The 14,471-nt window shown below is 30.4% G+C and overlaps 3 protein-coding genes across 3 annotated transcripts in view; 2 read left to right on the forward strand and 1 right to left on the reverse strand.

Moving 5' to 3' along the window:
- Positions 1-1,888: 1,888 nt before the first annotated feature.
- Positions 1,889-4,885, reverse strand: LOC105623934 (transmembrane emp24 domain-containing protein bai). The gene is made up of 5 exons (XM_012205304.1): positions 4,769-4,885; positions 3,949-4,078; positions 3,684-3,754; positions 2,513-2,639; positions 1,889-2,324 (listed from the first exon to the last, which is right to left on the reverse strand). Exons 1-5 carry the CDS (start codon positions 4,883-4,885, stop codon positions 2,203-2,205), a joined length of 567 nt encoding a protein of 188 aa, XP_012060694.1. The 3' UTR covers positions 1,889-2,202.
- A 1,089-nt stretch (positions 4,886-5,974) lies between these two features.
- Positions 5,975-7,465, forward strand: LOC105623935 (signal recognition particle 14 kDa protein). Its single transcript, XM_012205305.1, has 4 exons — positions 5,975-6,002; positions 6,066-6,138; positions 7,000-7,112; positions 7,179-7,465. Exons 1-4 carry the CDS (start codon positions 5,979-5,981, stop codon positions 7,293-7,295), a joined length of 327 nt encoding a protein of 108 aa, XP_012060695.1. The 5' UTR covers positions 5,975-5,978; the 3' UTR covers positions 7,296-7,465.
- A 3,135-nt stretch (positions 7,466-10,600) lies between these two features.
- Positions 10,601-14,471, forward strand: part of LOC105623937 (uncharacterized abhydrolase domain-containing protein DDB_G0269086-like) — a 32,246-nt gene continuing 28,375 nt past the window's right edge. Inside the window, exon 1 of the mRNA XM_012205306.1 lies at positions 10,601-10,675. Coding sequence (XP_012060696.1) covers positions 10,601-10,675 — 75 coding nt within the window. The remainder of the gene's footprint in view (positions 10,676-14,471) is intronic.

Genomic DNA, 14,471 nt, shown 5'->3' on the forward strand with positions numbered 1-14,471 from the left:
CGCTTAAGTGCCAAAATGCCTAATGTTGAGAATTTGTAGAAAGATGTAAAGAAATAGACCAATATTTTTATGGAAAATTAATAACTGAATTTTTAGAAAAAAATCATAGTAAAAAAATGGTACAATTTACTTTAAGAGATGACAAGAAAGCTATATATATACAATATATATGTGTAGAGATATATTTTTGTCGTCATTGTTATTAGATTTAGAAAAAAGTGGTCTAACAAATATATGTACAAACGACGAAGAAAAGTAAAAATCGTCGGAAAATTCTCGATCCTATTGTTAGTTGAATTTAATCTCAGGTAAGCGGTAGTATTTAAACGATATTGTGTAGTAATGAATTAACTCTGAAAACCAACGAATTGAGGATAAATTATCACTAAATACTAACACTGTTCAACAGCCAAATTCTCTCCGATAATATATTTTTCAAAGATTTTTTGCGCTGAACACGATGATGAAGAAATGTGCATTTCTAAGAGAAAAAAATAATTTTTTGTTGAAGTGTAATTACAAAAATATTATGAAATTAATTTTGTCGTCTGTGACAATTATTGACAATAATCTACGAACTTTTATCATTTTCCATTTTTTTTAAATCTTCGATGCCACTCTATATTGTTTTGTCAAGTATTTACATTGTATCTTTATTAATAACAAAAGTGTAGCACAGCAAAGTAAAAAAAAAAGCATCAGATATGCACTGGGTGTGGCAAAAGATTAAATTTCTATATTTTGTAATATGCCTTCAACGAATGATAATATATGTACATACATAAATTTCTTAGTCCTGAATATATTGAAGCAAATTCATTGTTGAATAATAGCTATTTAATATACGTAAATACGTAGTCATACAAAATGTTATCGAGTAGATACTACCGCGATAGACAAGAGATGTAGTAATTAAAAGTGATAAGTGTAATGACAGTGATTGTTCAAGTTATAGCTTTATATTGCGGTAATAAATGAATGTTATATTAATACGTAATAAATAGAAACAACTATTTCAATAATGAACTAATTCCATCTCTATTATCGCGATATTAATATTATGATTATAGAAGGTGATCGTAATATTGCGACATGTAATTTTATTATCGCAAGCTTACCGTTCTTATACTATATCTACAATGTGCCTATGTGTTTGAACCATTGTCATTCACGTGAAATTCTATTTTTAAATGCTTGATTGTTCGCTTTGTGATAAAAAGTTATTTAATATATTTACCATATTTATATTATTTTCCTGTTTCGAATAATACACATAATATGTATATTTTTTCGAAAGATGAACATTTTATTAGGATGTGTACAGCTATTTATAAAAACTTCAATTAACCATAGCATTCATTTATGTAGATATTATTCATACATAAATATTAGATGTTTTAAAAGTGAAGTTACCGTAGCATTAAGAAAACGTAAAATCACACTCTAAAATTTCTGTGTTCATCTCGCGTATATTATTAATTTGATTTCAGGTTTTAAAAGTGAAAGCGTAAAAGTATTTATATTATACAATGTTAAAACATGCTTTTTAAAACCGTATGAGCAAATAACTATTTAAAACACGAAGATATAATCCTGAAGGCTTCCGCTTTCGAATCAGACAAATAAATCGTCTTCCAATGTGATGTTTCTTCATTATATTTTCTTAGACCATTTATTGTATGTTCCCACAAAGTTGTTCTATTTTATAAATAAATTTAAAACAATATAACGCATTATATCGTATAATCATTAAATATCGTAAGAAATATCAACCTTTATAAATACATATATAAAGTATATATACTAGATATCTTAATCTTAAGACAAATGATTTTTTTATAATTTTTTATATCATTTTTAGATAATGAGATATTGAAGATTCATTATGTCACCATTGAGGTATACTTTTATTTAAGAAAGTTTCTATCTCTTACAATTGTTTAAATATTGTGTTCTCTGTAATATAATGTATGCGCAATGTGTACAAGATGAAGTCTTATCATATATTACATTGATTTGAATGAGGTAATATGATTGAATGCGTGTTTGCATATTTATTTAAATAGTACTTTTCAAACGTGACGAATGTAAAAAGTGTTCCACTCAAAAGTACGAAATTATGAATAACAAAGATAAAAAAATTCAAACAAAAATAAGTATATTTTTTACATTTGTATTATTTGTCACAAACATATTTAATATTTATTCAATGAGTTTCTTCATCCTAAAGAAGCGCCGGAAGTAGAAAAGTTGCCAGGTGGACAAACCGAAGAGAATACATATCGAGAATAAACTGAAATATAATACTCGAGTGTTTGTGGCCTCTGAAATAAAAAAAAAAGGATCATTGAGAGGATCATTAAATTGTTTATACTTAATTATCAATTTAATTATGACATTTCATTATTAATTTATAATTTAGATTTATAATTTGATCATATAATTCAAAATTATCATTTTCTATACCAAAGTTATTTTCTTTTATTATTTACTAAAAAAAAAATTTTTTTACCATTTGTGTCTCTCATTTCTTCTTCATTTTTGCGCATTCTGGCGAAGTCTTGCACTATCGCCTCGGACAAGTCTTCCAATCGTTTCAATTCCACTTCTACTGGTTTCAACTTGGCTGCTTCACCGATCTATCAAAGAAGATAATAATTTTTACCGAAAAGCGACGACATCCTCTGATTCGACGGAAACCTGAGCAATTCGTTAGTATTGCGTATTACAATTGATACAAATGAATTACAAAAAACGCAACTACTATAAAATGAAAGCCAAATAACGGATAATTTCTTTACATGTATGTATTTTACACAGAGCGAAAAAAGATATTAGGTAATGCGATATACAATATCTGATTGCAGTAGTTCTAATTTTTAAGTGATGAAATTAACTAATTACATTAAATTTTTATCATAAATTCCTTTAATTTTTAAAAATCTTGTTTCAAACACAAGTAAAAAATTATACAATTTTCGCTCAAAAATATTTAAGTAATAATACCGAATATTTCGACTCACATTTTCTCAAAACCTTTCAAAAAAATAAAGAGATAAATAAAGAGATCTCAGCTATAGCAGGAAAAAGCATTTAATAATGTTATATGACTTAATTAATATTTCATGTTTTAGTGAGTATTATTGAGGAAGAACTGAAATTATATAGAATTGAAACATTCGGTATTAAAATGTGTCAATTATGCTGCTGTTATGTGGATGTACCATTAACATATTTTTAAGAAATCTAACGATACAAAATGATTTATATTGAAAAAAATATCCAAATAAATAATTTTTATCGCAATATAAATTCAAGTAAAAAAAATATATATCAATTTTACAACCAAATATAATTAATGCGTGAATGAAATAAATTTCAAAAGTTCTCCCCGTTAACGGAACATCCGCGAATAAAAGCATGCACAAATTAATATAACTGCGTTGCGCTCTAATAGCTCTGTTCTAAGGCTGCCACAAGTATGTGATTTGTGATAAAACACATGCATGAGAACACAATATCGAAAAACCTCTACTTTACCAACTGCGCCGCGGAAACAAGCCACATATAAAAAGAAAGTAAACAAAGTAATGTCAGGTGGTTTCTCTCGATCTCCGCATTATATGTTAAATTAAATTCTTTTTTTTGTAAAGGAATAGATATTTGTAACAATGCGAACTTACGCCTTCGTAACTCTTTGCTTCAATACCACGTTTTGTAATCAGCGTAACTTCTTGCCTGATACCACGCTGATCTGAAATAATTTTTGTATCAAATTTAGCTAAAACAATTTCTTACATTTTATATAATAATTCTTCCTTTAGATAATTCTTTTATATATGCTTTTCTTGTAACAATTCAATTAAATTATATATGATATTATATATCAAATATATCAAATATATTATATGAAAACAAGTTATAAAGTTAAAAATTTAGTATACATACGATTTGGAACGCGCGAAATGAAGCATATCTCAAAAGTGTCATAAGTTTCTGTTACAAAAGAGAATTTCAACAACTTTCCATGAGGAATGTCCTCCTTTTGAGACAATATATGTCCTTTGGAATCCTGAATCTGTAAGCAGAAAAAGTCATTGATGTAACATTTATTAATATATCTTCTTTTTAGCTTGATTTCTTGCAAGGCTCATCATACTTTTTTTCCTTTCATATTGGAGAGAAAAAAAACAAAAGAACAATTATGAAAAGAATAAGCAATTTAGCTAATGTGTCTATTTCTATAAATGTAGATTGACTCTCAGTTCAATTAACTCTTTAGCTTCTTAGTTTTTAAGCCAGATCTACAATGAATTGATGATCTATAGTCTATAGTTGGTGAGTCGGAAGCGAATCTGAAGGATAATCGGCGAGTATCAGAATTGGTCAAAATCAGTAAATTTTTTTGGTATAAGAATTAATCAGAAGCCAATTTCTAAGACTACTGATTATTGACTTATTATATACCCAGAGCTAGAAAAAGATGAAAAATAAGTTGATTGATAAAAAAATAAGTTGAAAAATAAGTTGATAAGTTGATTCGAGATTAAATAAAGTTAATCTTCATTGGTGAAAAATGGACATAAGAAGATGAGATCTAATATTCAATACAATTTTAGGAGAAAAACAAACAATAAATTTTGTTATCATAGCTGTTATCAAATCGCACAGCTGTTACCAAACTGCAAAACATTAAATAACATTAAGTTTCACGCTCTTGCAGAAATATTTCGGTAAAGAATGAATGAAAAATTGTTAATCTACTTACCACATAATTCGCCTTCTGACCCATCGCCTCGGATACCTCATACTCGCCTGTGACGAGTACATTTGCGTGGACCTCCTCCTTTAAACACTTGTGACTATTGGGCTCCAGGAAGAACATGATACCATGAACCTGAGCGACTAGGAGAATCGCCAGGAAGGCCTTTACGTGAGCCTGAATCATTTTGCTCATTTGGCTCAACAATCACTCTGAAAAGAGATGTTTCGTATCACCAAAAAAATGTTCCACGCTCACATAACATCCACAGCATCACGACATTCACGATGAGGTGGCAGCCACATTGGCCATTAAATACTAAGAATAAGTCAGAAAGGAAAACGACTTTGCCGAAGAGATTTAAGCATATAATTATCGACGAAGTCAAAATGGAAAATTATAAACGCAATCCGATTAGAAAGGTAGGCTGCGTTCAGCAGAACACAACAATTTTGCAACCGTTTTATAATTATCTGTTGAGATAGGATCATTCTTCTAGATCCAAAAGTATAATCCAATCAGCGCGAAAAAAACTTCCAAGTTGCAAAATAAATGTTCTGCTGAACGCAACTTAGAAATTATATATTTCAAAATTATATATAAATAGAATCAAAATTATATATAAATAAAATTTTTTTTTTAATTAAATGAGATCTAATAGAATTTTAAAGTTTGATAATTTTCAAAATTTTATATGTTTGGAACTTAATAACTTTTAAATAATCTCCAAAAGCTAATGATTTTTTCCATTTTTAAAATTTTGTATGATTTTCAAAATCACGCATCTCTTAATTTTTAAAATAAAAATTCTGTTTTTCTTTAATCTCGGTTTCATTTATTTTTTTGTCTAATTCTAATAAAAAAAATTAACGATATTCCAAGAAATAAAATAAATAATATATTAAATCAAGATTAAAGTTAATCTTACATTAATGAAATTGGGTTTTAAAAATTCAGTGACTTTTAAAAATTTCTGAAAGTTCAACAATTTTTCGATTTCTTTAAAATATAATTAATTTGTAATTGTAAAAAATTGATCATAAATATTAGATATCTGGTTGACCTTCTAAGTGTTTCGCATAGTCTATGATTCTGTCACAAGCAAGAATTTGCGGCTGCATTTACTAACCTCTTACCTCATCTAACCTCTCAGCAGTTTCAGCAGGCGATTACATTCGACGTGTTCTGGCGTTTGACATATGCTACTATCATCAGAATGGTCCTGTTGGAGAATGATGCGGTAATTTAACGCCGAAATTGTTCTCTCACGTATGAATGACTAACCGATGAATTTTCGTTGCAGTTCTTAGCGGAGTTAACCAAACTCTTTGACAAGTCGCGACTTTCGGGCGCAGTATCACTCACTATTAAAAGATGTGAGTATCCTTCGTTATCTTTTTCATTCAAAATACATGTTGCTAAAAAGTAAAAATTCTCCGAAGATTATTAACCTTCCATTTGCAATCTGGGTTTTTTAACACAAACAAAATTTTACTTTTAAATGTTTTTCTCATTTTTGTTCAAAATTCAATTTGAAGGTTTAACATTTGAGTTAAAAATCTATTTGATAATGTAGTAGAGATGTTGGAAGTAGTCCTGAATTTTTCTATATTTTTTTAAGATCTAGAATAATAAAAAAAACTTGCTGGATATATATATAAAAAAAGAGTATCAATGTGATACAAATGTTTTGAAGCATTGACTATGTTCAGCAGAATGTTTATTTTGCAATTATTGTAAGTTTTTTGCACTGAATTGATTTTATTTTTAAAATCTAAGGAGTCTTGTCTCAAAAACTGCTAATAGTTACAAAAGTAAATATTCTGCTGGATGTAGTCATTCTTTGATTGATTGATTCTTTCTTCTGATCAATCAAATACTTAAAAGCATTTGCAGTGAGATATTTTCCTGGTTCTGTAAAATACATGATATAATGTATGTATTTGTTTTATCCTTGTTTAATATTTAAATAACAAGGATAAAATGATATATCAGAAGCATTATATATTTTATGGAGCATAGCCTTTAATTGTATCCAGAGAGATTAAAAATACGATTGCAGACAGAGGATTAATTAAACTATTTATAAATTATCACTAGCAGGCTTTAATGAATTATGTAAAAAAAATAGAATTTAAAAATATAAATTTGTATACTCATGATATAAACTTTTGTTCATTTCTTTTTCTTTTTTTTTTGTATTTTTTTGTATATTTTTAAGGAGCTTTTTGTTTCAGTTAATGGACACAATAAACCGGTTCCTAGGAAAGGTAGACCTCCTTTACCGACTCCTACAGAGTATCTTTGCTTAGTTCGAGCATCGCTTCGCAATAAAAAAATCACCACTATCGTATGTATCTTTCACCTACCGATGGTAATGCTTGCATCTCTCTGAAATATATTTTTCATCTTTCAGATTCATTCCAAGGATGTGAACAAATTCCAACAGGCATATTGGAATCTCTTGAAGACGAATATAAGCGGATTGAAGAAACTGAAGAAGACGAAATCGGCAAAACCGAAAGTTCACTGACCCAGCGAGGATTAACTGCGTGACAGTTGTTTATTTTTTGTTATTAAAATTTTCATATTCTGTTCACCACATATTTATCGATACCTGTCTATTGTGTAAGCCGACGAGGAAGAAGCGTTTTATGCAGCATTTTGTATAGACTGATGTACAAAAGATTAATAATACTGTTATGAAAGTATATGCGGCCGATATATAGCATGCTAATATGGATGCATTCCATTTAAAGCAACGCTCGTGAACATTATTTGTCCTTGTTTAACGTTCTATGAACAAAAAAAATGAAGATTCTTAGAGCATTACGAGCGTCAAGTCCTATATAATTGTGCGCATTTTCGTAAATTTATGTAATAATGATAAGGCAATAAGAAATAATTATTAAGACTATTAAGAGAGTCCAAGGCAGATAATTTGGATAAATTGTTTGATCAATAGGATTAAATTTAAATCGAATTTATATTGATTTTAGTTGTATTATTTTGTTAAATAAGTAAATTCAATATAACATTTTTTATAATTCATTATTATATTTATAATATTTTTTCTTGTTTTTAATTATGTCAGTTGGGTATGATAAGATAATCATTTTGCAAAACTTAACTTAAACTTCAGATACCGTTTACAATCTCTTAAGAAATTTCGAAAATGTTTTTAAATTTCATCATCTTCCTTTCTGCAAACAATAGAATCATAATAACATGAAAAGATATATCATTCCTTTAATCATTCGCGGAAATGTTTGTTGTCTCGAATAACGCGAAGTCTTTGTCCCCGTTCCGCAAAATTTATGATGCTGGACTGTCGGAATGTCGCAAAAAAATATCGATTTATCGCTCGTCTACCGATCGGACGAATAAATCTTTTTCATGAGTGACAAACACATTGTTATATTACACATTGTTATATTATTTAATAGCTGTGTATGTACGAGCGATTTATTTTAACGCTATGAATTATACTTTGCGAATTTGTTACAATTGCAGTCGTTCGCGCTCATATATCTCACTTATTGCGTCTCGGAATTTGGCTTGCGTTATTCTCAGCCCGAATGTTTCATCGCGGATTCTGCAATCCTGTGTGTACCTTCAACATTATATGGGGTCAACACCGATAAAACTTGACATGTTATTTTACCGTTTGACAATGAATGAGAATAATGGAAGGATTCACAGAATCGATGCGATTTTGTGAACCAGTATATTTCAGTATTCAGATGTTCCAATATATTTCGCGAGTCGATTTTATTTTCGCAAATCGCACTTTCTTCACCTTGAGGTAATTTGACGATCCGTACATAGTGCGAGCATTCTTTGGCACTGAATCTAAATGTGGACCATTGTACGAAATCCTGGAGAATTGCCAATGTAATATTTGTAACGTAAACTTATTGTTTTATACTACTACGTTACGATCGCGATTTGTTAAACAAACAAGGAGGAATCGTCACTGCTCGCGAGTTTTCCATTCTCGTTTCGTCGTTGACGAATGACGTGAATGAGAAAGAAAATTGATCCTGAAGAGAGAAATTTTATCTTCTCATACATATTTGGAGAATGAATGAATGAATGATTCTTTATTAGTTTTCTCAACTATTTCAAAAATACATCTTTTACAAATAATTCTAAATCTAAGTAACATTAAATATTATATATTCTTTTAACATTTTCTTAAATGATTCAAGTTTCTCACACTACTTTAATTCATATGGTAAAACATTATATATTTTTACTCCTTCATAAAACATACTTTTTTGCGCACTTTTTATTCTGTGAAATGTTATTACAATATTCCCGGTCTATCGCGTTTATCTTTCACTATCATTTCTCACAATTTCTAACTTATTTTTTTAATTGCTCCAATAATATGTTTTGTTAGGATCTGAGAAATAAAAGTATATGTTGTAATATAACGAGTGAAATATTGAAAGATTGAAAAATTGAATATATGTATATTTTTTGAACTGTTACAATTTTTGATGGATATTTTAGATCTTTTGCACTTGCTATTTGCGCCAACGAAATTGTATGTAAAATATTATATATGAGTAATGGAATGCATAAGTAATCGACATGAGGACAGATAGGAATAAGTAGCGATCTGTATTTGAGAAGAATTCTGGATATTCGGTGATTTCCTTGACACGATTGTCCAGTTCCAGAATGCACGTGCTGTATTTCATTCTAAGAATATCGTTCTTAAAAATATACATTTTTCTGGCCGCGAATCAGGCCTCAAAAAAAAACAGAGTTTCAGAAACAGAACATATGTAAATTGAGCATCGATCAAAGAAGAAAATTGAAGGCCTGATGCGAGAGAAAGAAATAACTTCAAATACTAGATTTCCAATCAGCAAAATTGTATTTTTATTTTAGTTCTTAGCTTTCAAACTATCTTTTATGACTATAAATCTTGTTTTTAATTTGACTATCTAAATCTTCTGGTTTCATTAATAGTTTTCATTGTCTTGTTCTTTTATTTTTCGTTGTTAGATTTCAAATTATTAAAAGTAGTGTATCTTTATCTTAACTCTGGCAAGTTTTTTATTTTTTTTATTTCATAGATATTTTTTCAATTTGACTACATTATTATAATCCTCTGGCTTCGTTTTTAATTTTTATTGTTCTTTTATTTTTCACTTTTATGCTAGATTTTATATTTCCAATTATCAAAAGTGTATTTTAGTCCAGAATTTTCTATTCTTATAGATTTAATTTTTAATAATTTGACTCTCTACATTGTGATAATCCTCCGGTTTCTTTCTTTATTTTTATTGTCTTATTCTTCTATTTATTATCTTCGATGTATTTTTACTGCTTTTCTCTCTGTAAAAAATCTACTTTTTAAGAATCGTTTAGCATGATGTTGTCTCTTAAAGTTCGGACGTCGCCGTGAGAGCCATGTTGACGAGGGTAGTTACGTCCTTAACACGATTCTATTTTTTTCATGGATGTATCGGCTTGACGAGCGGCAAGGGGACCTCGGAGTGACGCAATTCTCGTTTCGTACCCGCGAGTCATACGTGCGTAGTCGGAGTGGACGCGGTCGCGGCGAAGAGGGACGCACGCCGAAGAGAGGAGAGTCTGATCCGGACGAAGAAGAAGCGGTGCCGATGCTGGGACAAGCAGAATCGTACGAACCTCCATCGCGGCCGCATCATCGCGTATCCTTCCCTTTCGCACGCGCGCACGAAAAAAAAAACAGAAGAAAACGAACCTTGTTAGCGCATTCGATTTCGCGAGATTTTTCGACCGACTCGAATTAGCGATACTTGAAGAGCAAACCGGAAAGGCCAGCAACTTGTAGCGACCATGGTTTACGAGAGCGACTTCTACACGACCCGGCGACCCTACACGCGACCGCTCGTCTCTTCCTACACTGTCTCGGTCAGTATTCTAAGAATCTGGAGTTGTTTCTTTTTTTTTTGCATCAAAAAAGCGGGCTGGAAGTATGTTTTAATAATGTTTTTTTTGCTACACGTGGCAAACTAACGTCGAGAAAGAGAGAGAGAGCCCCGTTTGCGACAGGAAGTGTACCATATCCTGTAACCGCCAGACTCAGCATCCCGTATGATTTCGCTAAACCGCGCCGACGTCTCACCGGCACTTCTCAGCGCATTATCGGCGTATTTCCTCTCATGTGCATTCAGGATTAATCCGTTTTTGTCCTGTGTTTTTGTCCTGGTATTTAATATTCAAAATGCTTTGTTGATTTAAAACGTAGATTTATGAATATGTCACGTGATTTTCAGTGATGAAGCGAAGATAATTGAATATGCTGTTGTTTTAACGTTCACATTATGAAAAAAATCGGTTCAGAAAAATAAAAAAAGAGAAATAATCGATTCAGGACAAAACGGGTTAAATAATTAATCAATGATTGACGGGATAATTATTCGTGCGATCGCTGGATGGGGTCGGCGTTTTATTTATGTGACACGTGATATGACGACGATTCGTCGTAAATTAAATAGTTGAGTAATTTATCGGGTCACACATAGGTTTTCTTCGAAGAGATTGCGAATTAAAGAAGAATTTTTTGTACTTTTAGAGCAATTATTAAAAATCTTAGTAAAAAATATATATTTTGGTAACGTTTTTTAATATATTTCTCAATAATATATATTTTTTTTATTTGTACAATTTTGTCATCATATCAATAAATTTCGATATATCTAATAAAAATAGCAACTCGGTGAAAAATTAAATAAAATGTCTGATTTTTTAATATTTTTAATATTTCAAAATAATTGACAGTAACAGAATTTATATAAACAACAGTCAGTATTTTCTTAAAAAACATTCACTTTAAAGCTAGTTAACTCTTAATCTACGATGTTAACAAGATTTTTATTTTCTATTTTTACATTATATCATTTATCGATATTATATTTTATATTATTTTATATTCATTTAGTTTCAAATTACGTTTTAAAACTATTTTTAAGATGCACTCTATTAAAAATTTAATCTTTTTAAGATCTTTAATCTTAAATGAGATTTAATTCCATTTGAGATCTTCAAGCTTAAAAATAATAGAAAACAGTTAATAACGTTCCTTATTTGAAGAGGCAAAAAATCAACCCAAAAAAGAAGATAAAAATTAAGAATCCTAAAATCGTCTGTTTTATCAAATAAGACTTACACACAGTTTATATACATTAACATATCACTATATATACTACTATCAATATATGTATGAATTTTTTAACTAATTATTTCATATTAGATCTATCTAATTCCAAGAATTTGTTTGTTCATGTAATTCCTAACCAACATTGTTTTATCTGTATAAATTTATAAAATACAAAACTTTTATATAAAGCAAATATTCTTATACGTCGGCATCATAAATAAATATAAAAAAAATTATAATTTTTCAATTTTGTTTGTTTTTAGCATAAAGTCGACCGATTTGAACTACATTATCGTTTATACTTTAATTGTGGAAAAGATTTTTTAATCTAGGCATGTAAAAGCAGAAAAATACTTATATTTGAAAAATAACCGATAAAATACAGATGACTTTAGGATCCTCTTAAGGGTTGATTTGAAATTCATAAAATAGAATGTATAAACGAGAAGATAAATCAACAACACGATAAAAAAAGAGCAACGCTGACTCGCATTCGGCCGATCGCGATTTCGTTGTCGTCGGCCGCAACCGACATTTCGTGAGACGTCGAAAGTGCGAAGCGATGAGTGAGAACTTGACATTTGATTCTCCCTTATCCACCCCCCCGGTTCGTCGACGAGGTCGATCGACGACAGAGAGCGAGCGGCGCGACCGGAAACACCTCGACATTGCTTGTTCTCTGACTTTGTTCTCCGTCCTCCTCGAGGGCCTCACGTCCTCGTCGCTGCTGTTCGTCGTCGAGCTCGACGCCGCGACTCACCGAGAAATCATCGCCGAGATCTCGACTTCCACACTTCACTCCGACCATTGTGTTCACTACTATACTAGCACTGTACTACCAAATTTACTACTACTGTTATTTACTACTTAATTACTACTACTACTATACTACCGCTCCTATGCTCGAGAACGTGCACTCGGTGTCCCGAAGAACGACGAACTCTTCAGTTAGGAAGGGTACGGAGAGTACGTAAAAGCTTTCAGAAACTCCAGAGGACACAGATTCTTACAAAACCATGGCCCAATTTGTCATTATCTGATTAACTTGTGATTAAACTTGATTTAATAATTGGTGGGATTCACCCATGACATCATCAAGAGCCCATTGGCTAAAACATCAGGTTAAACCTAACCACAAATTAATCAGAAAATGAAAAACTGGGTTTATGTAGCATTTTAACACTAAAATCGCCGATAGAATCCAACTAGAATTGCCAAAGATGTCACTTTCGTAATTCCGATTAGTGAAAAGTATTTTGATATTATTTGTATCGTTAAATTATTTGTATTATATTTACATATTTTTAATATTTTGTATTCTAATTAGTCTAATACAAAAAAAAAAAAATTGAAATGATTAGCGGAGCCAAAATGATAATCGACGGTTTTAGTGTTAATGGGATCCGTGTGTACACAGCTTCATTGATTCGTAAATCAATCAATTCCGCGATAATCGGTCAGAGCGATTCTTTTTTTTTTATTTTCACTGTTCTGTCAAAGATCTGCGTTGCCTCTCAAAACTTGACTCTGTCAACTTCGAATATCTTTTATCCTTGTGCAATATTAAGTGTACAACGCGGATAAAATGATACTCTTTGACAGAGTCGAGTTTTGGAAAGCAACCCTGTAGAGTTGTAAATCATAAGCGTGAACTCAAGTCCATTGTTAAATGGATTCATATAAAAGCCCTTCCAATGTGATATGCAATACTTTTGTGTCTTTTTTTTGTTCGTGTTTAGTACAGCTACTCTTGAGTTCAAGGGATAGCATTAGTTCTACGTTGTCTATGTCCATGACCCCGCAATCGGTGAGTTATTGTGTATGTGCGACAGGACTCGCCGCATACCGTTTGTGCTAATCGCAACTCGAGCCGTTGTGAGAGATTCATTGTCCGACACGTATTTCTAACCATTAGATTTGATGTTGATTAAATGATGTTAATAAACGATACTTCGATTTTTATCATATGAATAAATTAAATTAAATAATGCGAATTATTAAGTATGACGAAAGCAGAAAGAAGATACTACAACAACATATATTTTTTTTAATTGATCTTGTTAATTTGTGATAGATTTTAAATTGTTTCGAAATTATTAGTTTTTGTTAGTTATTATTATTAATATGAAAAAAATATAATACTATTTTTGAAAATTATTATTATTAAATACGTAAAAATATTTTTTGCAAATATATGAAAATATCTTTTTATTTCATTGTATTATTAATTTTACTCGATAGAGGTTCGTCTCCATTGCTATTTGGCGAGAGGTTTTGTCTAGACATAGTTAGAATCGTCGAGGGATCGGGAATCTGGGTTAGCTTTAGGGATTGCCATTGATCATCAATCCGACGATAAAAAGTAATGAAGGTAATAAGATAAATGGTGCAATGTTGACAGGAAATTGTTCTTATAAAGACAATTATCCCTCCGAAAAATTCGAATTAAGCTAAATTTTTTGTTCCGAATTAATAAAATTCTGGAATGGCAGTCACTGTTAATAGTCTATTTAAAAAGATTAATAAATATTTTTTAAATTTAAAAAA

Source organism: Atta cephalotes (assembly GCF_000143395.1).
Source record: "Atta cephalotes unplaced genomic scaffold scaffold00068, whole genome shotgun sequence".
NCBI lineage: Eukaryota > Metazoa > Arthropoda > Insecta > Hymenoptera > Formicidae > Atta > Atta cephalotes.